General features: G+C 48.5%; 2 protein-coding genes across 3 annotated transcripts in view; one reads left to right on the forward strand and one right to left on the reverse strand.

The window, feature by feature from the left end:
* The window catches only part of LOC135827571 (uncharacterized), a 95,311-nt gene extending 88,158 nt beyond the window's left edge, over positions 1–7,153 (reverse strand). The window contains exon 1 of one of the 2 annotated variants that reach the window (XM_065340038.1): positions 6,339–7,132. The gene's annotated coding sequence lies outside the window, so the exon portion shown is untranslated. Of the gene's footprint in view, positions 1–6,338 lie in introns of both variants that reach the window. The other variant, XM_065340039.1, reaches the window with a different exon arrangement.
* The window catches only part of LOC135827574 (protein white-like), a 75,719-nt gene extending 59,229 nt beyond the window's left edge, over positions 1–16,490 (forward strand). Inside the window, exon 19 of the mRNA XM_065340043.1 lies at positions 16,347–16,490. Coding sequence (XP_065196115.1) covers positions 16,347–16,457 — 111 coding nt within the window. The 3' untranslated portion in view covers positions 16,458–16,490. The remainder of the gene's footprint in view (positions 1–16,346) is intronic.
* The last annotated feature ends 3,510 nt before the right edge of the window (positions 16,491–20,000 follow it).

The following is a 20,000-nucleotide window of genomic DNA, read 5'->3' on the forward strand; positions in this document are numbered from 1 at the left end:
GGGCAGGTTTTACTGTACCAACAGGAGCACCTGAAACTAGGGGTGAAACGAGTGCCAAAATCGAGGACTCGAGTACTCGGTGAAAAAACGAGCGAGTATTCGAGCGAGTACGAGTATTTTACTGACAACATAAACAATGGACTGCACACATTCTGGTCACATGGAACGTAGTACACCCGATACATGAAGTCTTGCCAAGCACTTCTCACAAGTTACTTGTTACTATCAAAAAGCACTGGACTTTCACAAGATTCAGATCTAGAGGTGCTAGGCCACAGTAGGCGCACTTGCCTGGGCTGTAAGTACTGGCCAGAGTAACAGTAGGCGCACTTGCCTGGGCTGTAAGTACTGGCCAGAGCAACAGAAGTACTTGATGTACATGCATACAGTAGTGCCTAGCACGTTTCGAGTATTTTCGCGGAACAAGTACTCGCTCTTTTCAAATTTTCGAGCGAGTGCTCGAGTATTGGATAATATACTCTGGGTTTCACCCCTACCTGAAGGCTGCAACCCAGAGTGCACAGCTTCTGACTTTGTCTACATGGCTGTCCAGTGTCCGTCATTTATTATTATTCCCGTAGCTATGCAAAAGACGTTACTTCAGCAACGTCTGGCAGCTAGCCAGGGTCCACACAGCTTTAATTCCGTGTCTGTTTGTTTGTGTGTGCCGTCGGCATGCCTGGCGCTATCCCGTACCTGTCCCGTCCCGTACCATCAAAGACAGCTGGACACAGTACTGTAAACTGTGAAATTATTGCCATGGTCTAATTTCTGAGAAATTCGCGACCGCGTGGAAATCGCGAAATTAAGACAGCGCGAAAAGGAGATCCATGGAAGCAAGAGTAGATAAACAAGAGTGTGCAACTCGCGGATGGGTAGGCCCACGGCGGAATTTTTTGTTGACGTAATCTTTTCGACGACGCACGAGCTGCGAGTCTTTCGGAAAGTTTTCCCTCGTGCTCTTGGCCGGCTTTACACTACAAGGTCGGTGCCCAGCACGTGCTCTCACACTGCTCTGCGGCGAAATGCGCGTTCTTCTGAAAAAATGTGACGTCAACAAAAAATTCCGCCGTGGGGCGGGGGTATCTGCAGATTGTGCAGGAGAGATCCGGAGTTGCACACTCTTGTTTATCTACTCTTGATGGAAGGTGTAGCATGAATGCCACAGTAGCAATCGCAAAATTAAAACCTCGCAAACCTGTCCGGATTCTGAAAACGCGAACTAAAAACGCCGCGAAAATTTCACGCTTTACAGTATTCAAATATTTGTTTGTGCCGTCGGTATGCCTGGCCTAGCTGGCCCTATCCCGTACCTGTCCCGTACCATCAAAGACAGCTGGCCACAGTATTCAAATACTAGTAGGGCTTTCAAATGTAAGATGAGAACGTGAAGCAAGTTTGAAAAATGAGTACTGGTATGTATGCGTATACCTGTGTAAGTGTATCGGGGAATGCATGCAGGGCCATAGTGCGGGTTCCAATCACAGGTTAAGTCTTTAAAAAAGTAGGAGAAATGAAAAATGTATAGCGTCCCTATGCTTTTTTCCCCTGGGTCATCAAGGTGGTAGACGGTGTCGCATTACCCTCGAATGCAAGAGAAAATTTATTTATTTCGCTCAGGGCCCTACGCTATGCTTTTTTGCCTAGCTCATCATGCATGGTATTCGAACAGATGGAAACTTTTTGCAATAACAAAAGCAAAGCGTAGGGCCCTGAGCTTCCAAGCTCTCTCGTTTATTATTGCAAATGACGCTGAGCAATTGCACAATGTATAAAAACCAGCATTTGCCAAGTGGAAGGAAGAATGAGGAACGAGCTGGAATGATGTGCTTACATGTATACGCATGCAACTGCAGAAAAGGCGAAACAGAAAATATCAAAAACAGTCACCTAAATATAAAAGAACGGGTTTAAGTTTTATTTGTTGAAGTTGAAGTGTCTGTCATGGCCGCAATACTAAAACCTGCACTCGTAGGTCATACTTGATGCAGGTGTAATAAGCCATTATTCTAACGAGGCGCATATATAACGATTTCCCAAAATTGACTAGTTTACGTGTACCAACGGTAACGATTCTCACTCATTCTCAACGCTCCGGGCAGTATATGTATCGATTTCTGTATAACGATTTCTATTTTAACGACAGATTTCTCCTCGTTAACTGGTTAGAGTTAGCACTTCGTTATATCTTTACTTATAAAGAAGAGGCACCTGTGACGTGTGTCTGTGTGTGTGTGTGTGTGTGTGTGTGTGTGTGTGTGTGTGTGTCACGCTCCTTATAAAGAAGAGGCACCTGTGACGTGTGTTTTTGTTTCACGCTGAAGCGCTGCGGAGCAGCGCTGCCCTGAGCACGCGAAGCGTGCGAACAGTGTAGCACAGTGTAGCTAGCGGCCGCAGAAGTACTGAGCACGCGAAGCGTGCGAATCGTGTAGCTAGCGGAAGCAGCCACAGAAGCACTGAGCACGCGAAGCGTGCGAATCGTATAGCCACCACCACGTGCTGAGCACGCGAAGCGTGCGAATAGTGTAGGTGGTAGCAGACACGATCAGTACGCAGTAGCAGCCGCGCGCAGAAGCACTGAGCACGTGCACGCGAAGCGTACGAATCATGTAGCCACCTAGCCTAGGGCATAGGTAGCACTAGCAGCCGCACAAGCGCTGCGGACCACGTGAACCGTTCTCTGCAAATAGAAACATCTGCAACAAAAGGATACAAAAGATCTGCACTGACTGCACTCTGCATCTGATCTGCAGTGAAGAGCGCATCGCACTTTTGTTCGTAAGTTTATGAATTTTTTGAGCCGCTTCATCCGCCACCAGGTGATGGACAACCCTGACCAGCCTCCCGAAGGCGTAACAGACGTCCCTCCTTCTCCTTCCAACGATGAAGAACCTCCCTCACCAGGACTTCAGCTGTCTGGCCACCACCACGTGCTGAGCACGTGTGCTGTTCATGTACTTGCTTCACCCGCGCCGCATGCCACATTCGGCCAGGCAACGCTGGCCTGGGCCTGTGGTGCTGCTAGTATATATACATACATGGCTTTTCCAGTACTGGTGTATTCATAGTAAGACAGTACAATAGTTACTATTCGTATTTCCCGCTCCTTCACCATGGCAATGAGAGCCAATCAAGTATAGAAGAGCACATGCTCCAGTGGTTCTCTAGTGTTGTGTGTAGTGTCTTCCTTCTTGTCTACTCTCTTGTCTAAATACTGCGTCCACATAATTATTCAATACTACAAAACCACTGTGTTCTGGAAGTCTGAGGGGACTTTATGTGGAGGGAAGTGGCGTAGTGCATACAACTGTGCTGCAGTTGTCCAGCAGCGGGAGATCTGCTTGTACGCACTACATCACCAAAATGATGTTATATCAAGAAAATTCTCCGTGATAGCAACCCATTCGGAGCTGCACACTCTGTATACCACATTTCCGGGGTTCTAGCCAAGGAGGCAGGCAGAGTGGGATGGTCTAAGACCATGGCTGAGAAACAGAGGGTACCAGGTTCAAGTCCTGCTTGGAAGCGGAAGGATTATTTCCAGCCGTGCTGCGACCCACAGTTATTAGGGAACCCGTGGCCTTGCACGAGGGAAGCATGGAGGCAGCGAACAGCTATGCCGATTGAGATCCAGACTGATGTACATTAATTTTGCAGCCAGCAAGACCACACAATGGCACACATGTGCACGGACCCTCAGCTGTGCACAAAAACATCAAAATAAATAATTATACAGCCGTGGCAAAAGAGATCCAACCCGCGAGTCAAACTGACGAAGGCAGCGCCGCGTTTCCATTAGAGAGGTTGCGCACAAAGAAGATTCGTAATATTTTGACGGTCCGGGTTTGAGTAACGAAATTTAGTAGTAGTAGTAGTAGTAGTATTCTTTTATTTTCCATCGGAAGCCTCAACAGTGATGAACACAACTCTTAAGAGGGCCGATAACAGAGTAGAGGGGTGTGGGGTGAGAAAAAATAATAAAAATGATAAGAGATATTTAAACTAAACTAAACTGATACTTGGAACAATAAAGCAGCAGTAAGCAGTAAGCAGTAAACACAGGTATACAATACAAGCGATGCAGATCAATGAGGCCGTTTGCTGAAAAGAAGATCAAAATACTTCTGAAAAGACGCTGCGTCTTTAAGCATGGTCATAATGGGATAATGCAAGAATTAAAGAGATGTTTTTAAAAACGAATTTAAACTAGGAACGCAGTAAACACAGTTATACAATACAGGCGGTGCAGATCAATGAGGGAGTTTGCTGAAAAGAAGATCAAAATACTTCTGAAAAGACGCTGCGTCTTTTAGCATGGTCTGAAGGTGCTTAGCAAATGTAGTGCGGTGCTGGGTGCGCCACTCCACAGGCAAAGAATTAAAGAACAGGGCAGCACGATTTGAAAAGGAATTGACACCGTCAGTCGTCCGGAATTTAGATATTGCAATAGCAGCATTAAAAGAGCTTCTTGTTGTCCTAGGGCCGGTTGAAACTTGAGGGAAAAGGTCCGTCAGATTTGGGAGAGGGAAAACGACATGATTAACATGGATAAATTTAGCAATGCTACGAATAAGGTAATGTTCAAACGGATCAATCGACAATCTAGCTAACAGCGGCATGACGTCATCTTGTAGTTTCGAGCCACAAGCAGCGCGTACAGAACGACGATAAACGGACGAGAGTCGCTGTCGGTCCTTGGCGGATAGTTTCATTGCAAAGCAAGAGCAGCAGTATAATAAGTCAGGCAGGATAACAGAGAGGATAAACTGCCGTGTTGCCTTCAAACTTAGTTGCCGAAAACACCGTCGAAGAGCGCCAATTTTCGTGCAAGTCTTCCTAACGATAAAGTCTATGTGACCAGACCAAGAAACATCACTGTCTACAATGACTCCCAGGATTCTCGTGCTAGACACTTGAGTCAGAGGCTGTTGGTTAAAAACGATTGGAGTTGAGAGGGGTTGAGAAGACTTAGAAATCATCAAAGTTACAGTCTTTGTTGTATTAATGCGCAGCCCAAGCTCGTCTAGATCCACAGAAATTGCAGATAACGAATCAGTAACGGTAGCGACGGCCTCAGCTTGTGTGCGTCTGCTGGCATACAACGTCATGTCGTCAGCGAACATCGGGAGCTTGCAAGAAAAGGCCTCTGCTGTCAATGGGAGCTTCCGTTGCTGCGAAGATCCGTCCAAACACGACCGAAACAGAGTAGCTCTACGATAATATTTTCCGTTACCTGGAGTACTAAAATACTGATATTTTACAACTCCCTGTCTTGACTCTTCGCATCCGTGCGGCCGCCGCGCGTCGACCCACTACGAAAAAGTTCACCCGTTGTGTGCAACCTCACGGTTTATGGATATTCGCTAGCTTTTTTCGTTAAAAATACTCGTTACTGCGCTACGAATTTCGGTGTGCACAACCTCTGTATTATCAATTACACCATGAACGGTCCACAAACCCATCCAAGTGACACGTGCGCGGCATGAGCCTTGGCATTGATTTCGGCTCGCAAGGATCGGTTTCTTTGGCCACAACTACAGTTCTCTGCAGTACCAGCGCTTTGGCCGAGTGGTTGTGGGCTTGCCTACGAATCACAAGGTCCCGAGTTGGAGACCCGTGCTGGGAGCAGGGAGCGTGCAGTGTGCTAACAAACGCAGTGATGCATGCGCGAACCACTTTACATGCAGGGAGCTGCGCCGGCACCCACGGTCAACTGGGTACTCACTACTCGGAGTGAAGGTAACATGGATGCAGCTAACGAGGAAATCGCCCCCTTGTGCGGCATTGGTTGTGAGAGTTACCACCTCACCCTGGCCAGTAGGCGATACATCTGCCACCCTGGTATTACAGGCATGATGGTGGCCTGGCACGAGCGAAACTTCCTAAGCTGGTTGTGTTTCTCAATACAACTGTGTTGCCGGTGGTAACGCGGACGTGCGAACTTTACTTTTTTTACAATTCTCTGCGCGGAAAGCATACATACTTGTAGGTCCGGATTTCCTTTGCCAAACAACAGTGGTGCAAGTACATGTACATGTATGTACAGTGCTGTTCAATGCAATCCAGTCGCATCGCTCAAATTTGCACCTTGCCGTGGCATCATTTCGGCGCCCACTGTTCGCAGGTCCAGGGCTGCGCAACGCACGGCGCGTACTTGCGTGACACGGCGCGTTTTCATTGAGTAACACCGTATGTACATGTACACCCCACCGTTAGGCGCTGCATCTGCCGCTAGGGTTTACCGGGGGTTAGCGGCCGTCGTGAGTTCCCTTCGGGAACGGACACGATAATTTACTCTTTTTTTTTACATGTACATGCACAAATTCATGATGCCTTACTGGGTGAGCGAAATCCACGAGCGACTTGAACACCATGATGGCGCACACACGATCAGCCATTCTCCACGACCCACCGCATGTCCAATCGATGCATGGTCACACGTAGCAGTCGTTACTTGTACTTGTAGCGCTAGCAGCAGGATACAGACTACAGTAGGTATGGAGCAGTGCAGGTAGTTCTAGTTCAGTTCAACCATGTACAGATGGTCAGTTGGGATGGCAGACGTATAGCAGGTGAGCTACTGGTGCTAGTAGGGCGCTAGGACATACGCATAAACTCCCTGTTGATACTAGTACCCGGATATATCCACGGCCGTGTTCCAGGTCGTTAGAGGCCACGGTGAGGTCGCCGTGTGAGGGTGTGGACGGCCGAATAGAACCAGGATACAAACTTCTTTTTTAATTGTCAACGCACAGCACGCTACCAATCATCCAATGAGTGCGAGTTGAAAGAGAGACGTATCGCACATGCACAGCACAGCCCCATGGCGGGGCAGATTCGGGCCAGAGAATTATACTATTTCACACGGCCACTGAGCCGCTGGACGTGAGAAAGTCTCCTGGAATCCGGAAAACAGTACAACGCAGCTCTGCAACGGGGCGCGGGCGTCCTGCTCTATTTTACAAACGTTGCATTGTAGAAATGTTCGGAGACGAAAGAGGCAACAATGCGAGTTACACTGTATATGGACAGAGGTTTGAGCGCAGAGCATCGGCTCTTCTTCAGCTTCTCTCGCTCTCCCTTGCTGTCCCTACAATCCTAGATCTGCTAGAAATAATTCTTCTTCCTTACAAAAAAAGGCTTTCGTTTCGTTTCCGTGATGACACTACATAGTCCGTGAGCCAAAACTCAAAATCACAAGTGCCGTTGCACTCTCGGAGGGACAAGTCGCCGCTTACAGTGTTGGTCAAGGACATCACAAAGGATACGTTTTCGCTTGTTGGACGTTCCAGAACCGATCCAGAGACCTTCGGGAGGGCTTCTTTTCTCGACCAAATTCCACCGTGAGAACAAATATTTTTACGCGAGTGGTGAGGTGTGCATCCGACGAGTAAGCACAAAAGTACGATTTCGGGTGGAGTGAGGAAAAATAATTTATTTTTTAGAAGATAACGACGTTGACGACAATATGGATTTGGGGTTTTGTGATCACTTTATTGAAGTTTATTCCTTTCGTGTACATTGATGTTGTTTGACAACAATGGAAGAGGAGGAAGACGTTTCTAGTGGCAGCGAGGTGCCAGATGGGGCAGCTGACGGCAACGAAATGGCAAATGACAGCCCAGCAGAGTAATATTGCTGGAATTTATGTCTGTGTGACAGCACCCAATTTAGTAGAAACGAGAAGCCTGCAGCGAGTAATATCGAGACTACAAGTTGGCGTCGCATCGTCAGCGCTGTTCGAGAGAAGGACGACCATGTCTGGGATTTTCTCTGCCAGCACAAGGGCTCAGGGAAGAGCAAATGGTGTGGCTGGTATCATGGAAAGTGCTACACCAATTGCACGCATGTGATCCTGAGCATTTGCAACACTGGAGAAGACCATTGCCTCTGATTTTGCTTTATCTATACTTACTGACAGTGATGTGCATGTAGTAGTGAACCCAGAGCCACATCCTAAGGCCAACAAGGGGCTACCTACCAGGAGCTTAGTGGCTGATACGAACAACGAATGCCATGAAAGCAGAGCACGGTGTCAACACAACACCGAGAACTGGTCCACCCAGAGTTTACGGAAGGGAATGTTTTGTTGCAGGCAGCACTGGAGAGGGCAAGACGACAAGTAGCGAGGGCGAAACCAGCGCTGCTGGAGGTCCAAGCCAGAGCACCTGGCTGCTTGACGAGGAACATACTATACCATTGTCTGTGTATGTGTGCCAGTGCGTGTGTGCGTGCACGTTTCTGTGTGTGCGCGCGCGCGTGCATGTGTGTGTGCTCGTGCGTACATGTGTGTGCGCGCGCGTGCATGTGTGTGTGTGTGTGTGCGCGCGCGGGTGCATGTGTGTGCGTGCTAGGCGCATTCCTTTGTTGGTGACACCACCCCAGGCTACAACTGTGGGCCGGATGGTGGGTGTCAGGGCACGGTGTTGCCACAATCACTGTGGTCAGTGTGATCCGTGTTTCAGGTCAGTGGTGGGTTTTAGCTCACTGCAGCCAAAGCGATCATGTTGCAAGTCAACCCGAGGGTTCCAGCTGCACAACTGCAACAAATGGATTCAAGAAAAGTCTAGATCTCGCTAGGACGTTGATGCGAGCAGCGCCTCAGCCAAACCACACGTGCATCCCTAGATTGCCTTCACTCCCATCCGCTACTGGACTCTGCCTCGGTGATCAGGCAGGCACCAGGGACATCTGCTTTTCCTTCGTTCGGTCGCTGTCCGTCTTGTGAAGAGAGATCAATTTACAACTGACGGCAGCAGGACCACAACAGACAACAGGCATCGGTCATTTTGCACTCACTGAGGTGGGTCCTCCTCCTGATCCGGCGTCCTCCTGGAGTCTGTTCTTCTCCCATTGCCATTGAGGTTGCGTGCCTGGGAGACTGCATAGTCGGATTCGGCAGCTGGTCCATGTGTGTGTGTGTGTGCGCGTGCACGCGTGCCTGGGAGACTGCATAATCGGATTCGGCAGCTGGTTCATGTGTATGTGCGCACGCGCGCGCACGTGTGTGGATGTGCACGCATGGCTGAGAGACTGTATAGTTGGATTCGGCAGCTGGTTCGTGTGTGTGCCCGTGCGCGCGTGTCTGGGAGACTGCATAGTCGGATTCGGCAGCTGCTTCATGTGTGTGTGTGTGTGTGTGTGTGTGTGTGTGTGTGTGTGCACGCATGCGCACGCGTGTGGGTGTGGGTGCGCGCGTATGCGTTGTAATGTATATATAACTGAACCTATCTATCTGTCTATTGCTTCACTATTCATTGATCATGCTGTAAGCCTACATGGGTAGTGTTTCACCAGTATGACAGTTTGCCCTTTCATCAATCATCGTGGTCTGCTGCACACGATGCATGGACGCGTTTCCTTTGTTTTGCATTGCTTGCTGTATGCACGCTTTCAGTCTTATCATGCTATCGTTAGTTCCGGTATAGTGCGTTGTTGCGAGTCTTGCGTGCTGTGCGTAGAAGTCGTACCACCGCACTCAGCATCGTTCTAGCCCGATAATCCATATGCATCTGAGTTGGCTGTACTCAGTTGCCTTTTGGGAACTCTTTGCCATGAGTTCATGAGTAGTTCTTATGTTGTCGTTTTGCTCTCAACTTGTTTCTCTCTCTCTCTCTCTGGAATGTTCTTCCCTGAATAACAACTAGTTACTTTCGTACTGCCTGTTGGTCGAGTTGGCGTGCATGCCTGCGTGACTGAAGCTCCATAACATCTGGTACCGAAACCCGCTGATACCTGGTGCGACTGTGTTGTCGTTTGGTGGTGGGCCTTGATTTGGAAATAATGTCGCTGAAACTCGATGGATTCCTGCGGACGTTCCGCGGAAAAGGAGATGACCTGGAGACGTTTTGGTCGAAGTTCCGTGTCCTGGCGGATATTCAAAAGTGGGACACGGAGGAAAAACGGATGCAGCACCTGCCCCTGGTCCTAGATGGCCAGGCGTTCAAAGTCTTCATGTCCATGGCGGAGGCGGACAGGAAAAAGGAGGCAACCGTGAAAGCGCTACTTGAAAAGGCCTTCGCGCCTGCACCTGCTGATTCTTATCAGCAGTTCCTGTCCCGTCGCCTACGCCCTGACGAGGCTGTGGACGGCTACGTTGCTGACCTGAAGCACCACTTGAGCTTAGCTGGCCACAAGATTACAGACGACAAGGACCCGGTCCTTTTGGAGCAGGTGATTTGTGGCTTGCCACCGACGTTCGCGCGAGACATTCGTTTGCAGGGTGCTGGACAGGCCCTCTCCGTCAGTGACGTGACAGAGAAGGTTCGCGCTTTGCAACTGGTTGAAAGCGCTGCATCATCGCATGCCATTGGCGCTGCTGCCACCGAACCAGCGAAGTCTTTGTATTGTTACACGTGCGGGAAAACTGGGCATGTCAAGAAGACCTGCCGCGCTGGGAACCGGGAACCCTCCACGCAGAGCTCGTCAGCAGGCCCATCTTCCTCGAAGAGCAGCCGAGTTCGTTGCCACCATTGTCACGAGCTAGGCCACATCCGGAGAAACTGCCCGACCAGGAGAACACGGGGCACTGCGTCTGCTGGTGTCTCTGACCAGCCAGGAGGAAAAACCGATTGCTGTTTGGCCCTGACTACATCATCGTCTTCCCTTATCCGAGTGTACGTCGATGCCTGCCGAGAAAAACACGACGAGTGGACTCGCCTGAGTTCTGTGGTGGACACTGGTTGCACGCGCTCTCTCATCAGCCGTGCCGCACTCCAGAAGTGCAATGGCTTGCGTTACATGGAACAGTGTCCGGACAACATGCTCGCCCTCAACGGTGAATCGCTGAAGATACTGGGTAGCGTCCTGCTGAACCTCCGTCGACTCGACGGACCTGTGCACTTGGACCTACTGACTGCCGTATCTGTGCTGGTTGTCCCAGACTTGAGTGTCCTGAACACCGACATGGTCGTCGGCAACGATGTAGTGACCCGCGCTGGAGGTATGCACCTGCAATACGCTGACGGCTGTCTGTCGTCCGTCTCATTTGGCTGTGCCGCTGTGTCTGCTGCTGCTAGTGCTGCCACTGATGTGCCACCTAAGCCTGCTGACAGCACTGCTCGCACCTCCAAGCTGTCCCGCCACGTTACGGTCAACCACTCTGGTGACGATGTCACACTAAGTGTTGATGATGGCGAGGTGCACTGGAATGCAGCCGCCGGCTACTGGAGCATGAAGTGGCACTGGAGGGACGACATGCCACCTGCTGAACCGATTGGGTCAGGGATTGGCGAATATCCCCGCGCCAAACTCACCGCCGATCAGGAGCTGCAGTTCAATGCTGAAGTAGATGCCTGGATCCAGCAAGGCTGGCTGGTACCACACGATGCGGATGTTCACGGACCACCGGGCGCCATCCTCCCATTGATTGCGAAGTGCCAAGAGCACAAGGCCTCAACACCGGTTCGCCCTGTACTGGACTACCGTGGGCTGAACCAGCTCATCCGCAACCACCCTGGGTGCAACACCCCTGTGTGCGGTGAGAAGCTGCGCAGCTGGCGACAGGCTGGTGACAATTTCCACATCCTGGATATACGGAAGGCATACCTGCAGGTCCGTCTTGATCCGTCGCTGGCGAGGTTCCAGACCGTCATTTACAAGGGCAAGCCGTACGTCATGATGCGCATGGGCTTCGGCCTTGGGATTGCGCCAAAGCTGATGAGCCTGATCGTACAGTACGTCACTGGCCCCTACCCTACTGTAGACAGCTATGTTGACGACTTGTTCGTGCCTGATGATCTCGTCACCACGGTGGAAGACGAGATGGTGAAGTTTGGCCTACCCACCAAACCTGCTGAATGCTTGCGATCAGCCCGCGTCCTTGGTCTCCAGCTTCACAGCTCGAACGACGTCCTGCAGTGGCGACGACGCACAGATGTCGACCTCTGCTGCCCAGCGAGCCCAACGAAGCGCGATGTGTTCCGCTGGTGTGGTCGCCTGCTTGGTCACAATCCTGTGTGCTCCTGGCTCAGGCCCTACACTAGCTACCTGAAGAGATTGGCTGACTCGCTCACTCCTGGAGGCTGGGACGCCAAGGTACCACCAGAAGTCGTAAGCCTCTGCCAAGAGCTGTCTGGTCGCGTCGAAGGAGAAGATCCGGTACACGGTGCCTGGTCTGCTCCACCTGCCGCACAATGGTCAGTATGGTGCGACGCATCCAACATTGCCACCGGAATTGTGGTGCAATGCGGTGCAGATGTCATCGAGGATGCGTGCTGGCTGCGTCCGAAGGATGATCGTACACATATCAATGTCGCCGAACTTGATTCGGTGATGAGTGGCCTTCAGCGTGCCACCGCCTACGGCCTCACGAGTGTGCGCCTCCTGACCGACTCCAAGACCGTACATGGTTGGCTGTATAACCTGCTGCATGACATCCGCCGTGTCAAGACCAGCGGTCTGTACGATGTGCTCGTCCAACGCCGCTTGCAAGCTATCGACGAGCTTGTCCGCCTCACCGGCCTGTCTGTCGTGGTCGAATGGGTGCCCTCGGAACGCAACTTGGCTGATCGGCTGACAAGAGTACCCACTCCATGGTGGAAGCTCTGCCGTGCCAAGTCTGACATGTGTGCTGTTGCTGGTGATACCACTAATCCCGCCGTGGCCCCGCCCATGGCTGTTGCCACCATCCGCGCAGCGCAGCAGAATGATGGACCGATTCTGGCTGCCATTCACGAGGTCTCCAATGGGCTTCCTGTGTCGGCTGCATGCTACCGGAGAGTTGCTGCTCAGCTGATCGTGAAGGCTGGCCTGCTTCGCCGAAGCGTGAAATTGCCCGATGGTGACATCGCTGAAGTGCCGGTGGTTCCCGAATCTCTGACTGATGAGCTACTGGACAGTGCGCACAACAACACTGGGCATGGCGCATGGGAGTCCATGTATCGCACTCTCCGCCGACACTGCTATTTCCCGAGAATGGCTGAACGCTGCCAAGAAACCGTAAGCTGCTGTGCGCAGTGCTGCTGTGCTAACCCTCGCCGTGGTCAGATTCCTCCTCCGACTCGCACTGTACTGCCGGACCGACCCTGGAGTGTCATCCAGCTGGACACCCTGGAACTTGGCGCAAGTAAATCTGGTGAGTTCCATTCCGTTCTGGTTTGCATCGACATGTTCTCGAAATGGGTGGAAGTGGCTCCGCTACGCCGTCACGATGCGCAATCCGTGGCTGATGCATTCGTGCAGATTTGCACTCGCTGGGGTCCCCCTGATATGGTCCGTCTCGACAATGGCACTGAGTTCATCAACGCTATCGTCCGCTCTGTGTTTGCTATGTTTGGAGTCACCATCCAAACTGGAGCAGTACGCCATCCCCAATCGCAGGGCTGTGTTGAACGATTCAACAGGACACTGCTGACTCTGATGAGGAAGGTCCTATCCGAATCGTCTGACTGGAATGCTGATCTGAACACACTGCTGTACTTCTATCGTAACCGACCTCATTCCGCAACCAAGATTTCACCGATGGAAGCCATCTGTGGTTGGACACCACACCGGTTGATCGCTGATCCAGATCGGCCTGTGAATGACGGCAGCAACTGGTCTCGGGATCACCCTGCTCGGTGTGCTCGACTGCGCGACCTCGTGGAATCCGAGTTATCCGACGCTGATCGCATCCAAGAGGAGACTGTGCCTGTCTATCACACTGGTGATCACGTTCTTCTCCGCCGTCCTGACCGTCACCAGAAGCGTCTACCGATGTATGAACCTGGTTGGCAAGTCATTCGTGTTCTGTCCCCCTCGACTGTGGTGATTCGACGGTGTGAACCTGTACGTGGTCGCAATGCTGAGAAAGTAGTGAATGTCGACCTGATCAAGCTCGACCCTCACCCCGTTGCCGCAGATGCAGATGTTGACTCTGCTGATGATCGTGATGACATCCCTGCTATCATCCAAATCGACATGGATCCGCAGCTTGACCAAGCCTACGGACTTCGTCGCCGGGCTGCAATCCGTCCTCCTCAGCGGTTCCGTGACTAATGTCATCAAGGGGAGAGGTGTAATGTATATATAACTGAACCTATCTATCTGTCTATTGCTTCACTATTCATTGATCATGCTGTAAGCCTACATGGGTAGTGTTTCACCAGTATGACAGTTTGCCCTTTCATCAATCATCGTGGTCTGCTGCACACGATGCATGGACGCGTTTCCTTTGTTTTGCATTGCTTGCTGTATGCACGCTTTCAGTCTTATCATGCTATCGTTAGTTCCGGTATAGTGCGTTGTTGCGAGTCTTGCGTGCTGTGCGTAGAAGTCGTACCACCGCACTCAGCATCGTTCTAGCCCGATAATCCATATGCATCTGAGTTGGCTGTACTCAGTTGCCTTTTGGGAACTCTTTGCCATGAGTTCATGAGTAGTTCTTATGTTGTCGTTTTGCTCTCAACTTGTTTCTCTCTCTCTCTCTCTGGAATGTTCTTCCCTGAATAACAACTAGTTACTTTCGTACTGCCTGTTGGTCGAGTTGGCGTGCATGCCTGCGTGACTGAAGCTCCATAACAGCGTGTATGTATGTATGTATGTGGCATCATCTTATATCGGTAGTTATCTGTGTATTACTGTGTACTGCGGTGGACTGCGATAGCACACATTATGTGCCAAGATGTGCACCTAGCTAGTGATTTCCAACTGTGTTATGTTGAGTGGAAAACGAGCAATGACAGATAGTTTTTGGTACTGTATGAGTGTGTTAGGCAATCAATAGCCAATTCCAACCTCTTGCATTGGCTGTCAGGTTGGATAGGATCAGCGCGTGCATTTACAACAGTGGTGACGTACTTCCTATTGTACTACCGTAATGTCACATTAGCTTCAGTGTTCATATCATTATAATACTGGAGTATTCTACGTATTCACTACTATTCAGTAATCGAGTGGTTATTATAAATATACTTCACTCACCAATTCATTGCTCGCTATTATCTACCAGTCCAATTCCAGTATGATGAAGTCAAGAGGCGATTTATCCAGCCAAGTAGAGGAACTTGGGATACGAAATCCAAGAGAAATCATTAGGGTATTCTCAGTTCAGCCATTCACGAATGTAATTGTTATTCTTCAACGCAAACTGAGTAATATTTGACCTTGAACAGGATGAAAAGAAGTTCATGCTCGGGGCAGAGTCCGCCATTCGCTCCAGAAGATTACTCACTACAGTCTTCTACGCCTAGGAAGTGGTGAACAAATATCTCGAGAGGTATTTAGGACATTCTTTGAAGTCAGTTTAGTTCTGAACGAATGCATTGTAACTTCGCTGCAGTTTGCATGCATGATCCGGATTGATAATTCTCAGCGGTAAAAAAATTCAAATCTAGTTTTGTGCACTGGTTTCCGCGTTATGTGCACTCGTGGAATCTGCTCATGGCTTCAAAAAATGAGAATCCGTGAACAAGCGCAAAAAAATCAAGTGAAGAAGGCGAAAATGGCCGCTGCTGTCAGTGAGCAAAGTTGGATGTTTGGCGTCTTCTGTGACCTCCCTGGATCAGTTTCGAATTGTCCAACAAGTGGAAATCGCTTCAGGATACCATCCTGAAGCGGTGTGCTGAAGGACGATTTGTCCCTCTCTGGGTGCAACGGTCGATGCTAAAACAGCCGATTCTGAGATTTGGCTCACGGACTAACACTATTACAGAGCCAGTGTTGAGAGTCCAGCACATGTTCACGGCGAGGGAGTTGCATGACTGTATGACTGTATCCAGTGTATGACTGCACCAGTGCCAGTGCGGCAGTGGCAGTAGCCAGTACTGTCGTCCCGTGTTTTGACGACTCCCTGCATTCACTGCGCATGCGCAGTGCATGCAGGGAGTCGTCAAAACACTGGACGACAGACAGTACTACTACTAGACGGGGCCTGAGAAAGAAAAGAACAATGTTTGTTTCAGGGACGACAAACAACCTTTGCAACGACACATTTAGCGTCCATAAGCGGTTGTGGAATTACGCCGACTCACCATTATGACTTCATTCATGGAAACATCTACAAGTATAGCATATCCAAATTACAATCAAAGAAAAGAAAAAAAGAGGACACACTTCAGGCTCTTTACGAACATCTTGAACGTTTTCGGTTTAACAAGTATACTTTCAAGCCTTCTCATCAGGTGAAATACAGACAAAGGGAAAGGAACAAGAACAGTGGATTAAGTACAGTAAGGAGGTGATAACTCAGTGCAAAGAAGAACGGATAACTAAAACTAACAGCAAAAATGCGTAACCTATACACATAAAAAATAGTGACACAAAGGTGCAAGTGCTAGAAAACCTAACAAGCGTGACTTGTGGTGTGACAATAAGAGACTTATGAATATTTATGACGTCATACAATGTTATGGTTGATGTTTGTGCAGGGCTTGGATCAGATCTGCTTTGACTTTGGAATCTTGCTGGCGTTGTTCTTCGCCTTCTTCATTTCCGGACTTCTGATACTGGTGTTGCGTATCCGCTACATCAAGCGCTAATGTCTGCCAGGCGCAATGCGTTGACGTGTCACTCTGAGGTAGGTGTTGGCGGATAATGCCGGCATTATATCGAGCATTATACACCACCCGGAGCATTACGAGCATTATGAAGCATTACGAGGCCAAAAATGGCATTATACGACGTTCCACATCCTCTACCAGTTAGAGTGCGGATGCAGTTTTAGGAGCTCCGCTCCTATCAGCCTTTCCGAGTCTGTAACTGTAACCTACAGGAGCTGTGACTTGTACAGTAAATATCGGATATAACGTGCCCCTTTGATTTTCGAAAATGTATCACTATATCCGGTGCATCACTATAGCCGATTTGCATGTTTGACCGACACATGGCACATGACTGCACATGAAATGATGCGTACACGCTGGAAAAAGCATGCTGAAAGTGCATGCATGCTCCGCGGACTGTGTACCGGTGCATGACACAGAGCAGTGCATGGCAGTGCAGTACGAGTACAGACTGTACATGTACTAGAACTTCGATACATCATGTGGCATGGCTGCTTCTTCAGCGTGTTCTCCAAAAAAAGCCTGAGCTGGATCCGTGCTCACGTAGATCGTAGATCTACTCGGTGTCCAACGAGTTGCGTAGAGCCAGAAATAGACATGAGTGGCTGTGTACGTGAGTTGGCAACATCATCGTGAGAGGCAACACAGCCAGAAACGGACAAGAGCATGCAGAAAGATCACTCTTGATCATTATATGCGATATTTTCCTGTACATTTGATATGGTTTGCTTCCTGAAGGCCATCACAATAAGCGATATATCGGTATAGCCGATAATAGTGTATATAGTGATATTTTAGCTGTATTTTTTCAGATTTGATTTTGATTTTGACGTGTTCTATCACTATAACCGGTTTATCATTATATCCGGTCACTTTATAAACGATACTTACTGTATGACAGAGAGAGAGAGAAAAAGGGGCAACTAGTATAAAATTCCGGTTAGAGTCGTATATGAGCACACTGGTAGCCTGAGGCGCACATTGTGTCGCTCCGCCCTCGTTCCTCCTCTATGTGCCAAGGCTGCAAATCCGCTACAACCGAAAAAGAGAGGTCGCCCAAAGGGGCCATGTATCTCGTGTATATCCGGGGGACAGGATGTATGTATGCAGAAGAATGTTGTATATCAGCTGAAGTGCAAAGAATGTCCGGAACAATATGTTGGTGAGACTGGCCGCTTTCTGGAAACTCGCCTGGAAGAACATAATGGTGAGGCAAGACGCCAGGAACTCGACAAGCCATGGGGCCAACATTTTTGCACCACTCACCCTGGATGTAAGCTTAACTATGGGCAAAGTGCATTCTCTGCAGTTGAAGTAATAGGAAGAGAGCCTGATCGAGCCCGTCGAAAACTGCGCGAGGCGATTGAGATTCGTGATGCCAAGCCCCATGTGAACATAAGCACCGGATGGGATTTGTTGTGAATTTTCTCAGCTTCCCCTGCTGCTACTTCAATATCACTGAATAATTATAATATGAGGCGGGTCACTCAAAACCATTCTATTCCTGATGCCTCGTCGCGTCCCTGGTGGTAACAGTTTGGCATGGAAGTTTTAACCTCATAGTGCAGTGACTCATGGGGCTCCGTGCTCCCCTCCTAGATCCTGTGCTAGAATTAACACCATAATTATTTGGCATGTACCCTCACTTCGTAGAGCACAACGGCGCGCTCTTCTTCTCCGTGATGTGCACAGTTGCACCTTCTCTCTCTCCCCCCCCCCCTCTGTATAGAGGTGACATAACTCGCATCATTTTATTTTTTGGCGCTACACTCTGTGCAACGCCATTCACAGAGCACAATGTGCGCTACCTTTTGCTGCTTCTCCTCCGTGATGTGCTAGTTGCGCCTTTTTCTCTCTCTCTGTCATACTAGGTGACATAATTCGCATCTTTTTTGGCGCTACACTCTGCGTATATACTGCTCTTGTGTGGCTTCCACGGTATTCATTGTTATTACCTGACGATGGCCAAGTGCCGAAACGTTGTAAAATAACGGAACTGGTTCGGATGTGATATGCAGCGCTATGGGAATGGGTGTGTCCACCCGAATTCTTTTCACTTATAATCAAGTGTGACTTATAATCAAGTGCGACTTATAATCAAGTGCGACTTATAATCAAGTGCGACTTATAATCAAGTGCGACTTATAATCAAGTGCGACTTATAATCCAGTGTGACGTATAATCAAGTGTGACTTATAATCAAGTGTGACTTATAATCAAGTGTGACTTATAATCAAGTGTGACTTATAATCAAGTGTGACTTATAATCAAGTGTGACTTATAATCAAGTGCGACTTATAATCAAGTGCGACTTATAATCAAGTGCGACTTATAATCAAGTGCGACTTATAATCAAGTGCGACTTATAATCAAGTGCGACTTATAATCAAGTGCGACTTATAATCAAGTGTGACTTATAATCAAGTGTGACTTATAATCAAGTGTGACTTATAATCAAGTGTGACTTATAATCAAGTGTGACTTATAACCAAGTGTGACTTATAATCAAGTGTGACTTATAATCAAGTGTGACTTATAATCAAGTGTGACTTATAATCAAGTGTGACTTATAATCAAGTGTGACTTATAATCAAGTGTGACTCATAATCAAGTGTGACTTATAATCAAGTGTGACTTATAATCAAGTGTGACTTATAATCAAGTGTGACTTATAATCAAGTGCGACTGATAATCAAGTGCGACTTATAATCAAGTGCGACTTATAATCAAGTGTGACTTATAATCAAGTGCGACTTATAATCAAGTGTGACTTATTATCAAGTGTCACTTATAATCAAGTGCGACTGATAATCAAGTGCGACTTATAATCAAGTGTGACTTATAATCAAGTGTGACTTATAATCAAGTGTGACTTATAATCAAGTGTGACTGATAATCAAGGGTGACTTATAATCAAGTGCGACTTATAATCAAATGTGACTTATAATCAAGTGCGACTTATAATCAAGTGTGACTTATAATCAAGTGTGACTTATAATCAAGTGCGACTTATAATCAAGTGGGACTGATAATCAAGTGCGACTTATAATCAAGTGCGACTTATAATCAAGTGCGACTCATAATCAAGTGTGACTTATAATCAAGTGCGACTTATAATCAAGTGTGACTTATAATCAAGTGTGACTTATAATCAAAAGCGACTGATAATCAAGTGCGACTTATAATCAAGTGCGACTGATAATCAAGTGCGACTTATAATCAAGTGCGACTCATAATCAAGTGCGACTCATAATCAAGTGCGACTTATAATCAAGTGTGACTTATAATCAAGTGCGACTTATAATCAAGTGTGACTTATAATCAAGTGCGACTTATAATCAAGTGTGACTTATAATCAAGTGTGACTTATAATCAAGTGCGACTTATAATCAAGTGTGACTTATAATCAAGTGTGACTTATAAGCAAGTGCGACTTATAATCAAGTGCGACTTATAATCAAGTGCGACTTATAATCAAGTGCGACTTATAATCAAGTGCGACTTATAATCAAGTGCGAC

The sequence above is a fragment of the Sycon ciliatum genome, chromosome 11 (genome assembly GCF_964019385.1).
Source record: "Sycon ciliatum chromosome 11, ocSycCili1.1, whole genome shotgun sequence".
Lineage (NCBI taxonomy): Eukaryota > Metazoa > Porifera > Calcarea > Leucosolenida > Sycettidae > Sycon > Sycon ciliatum.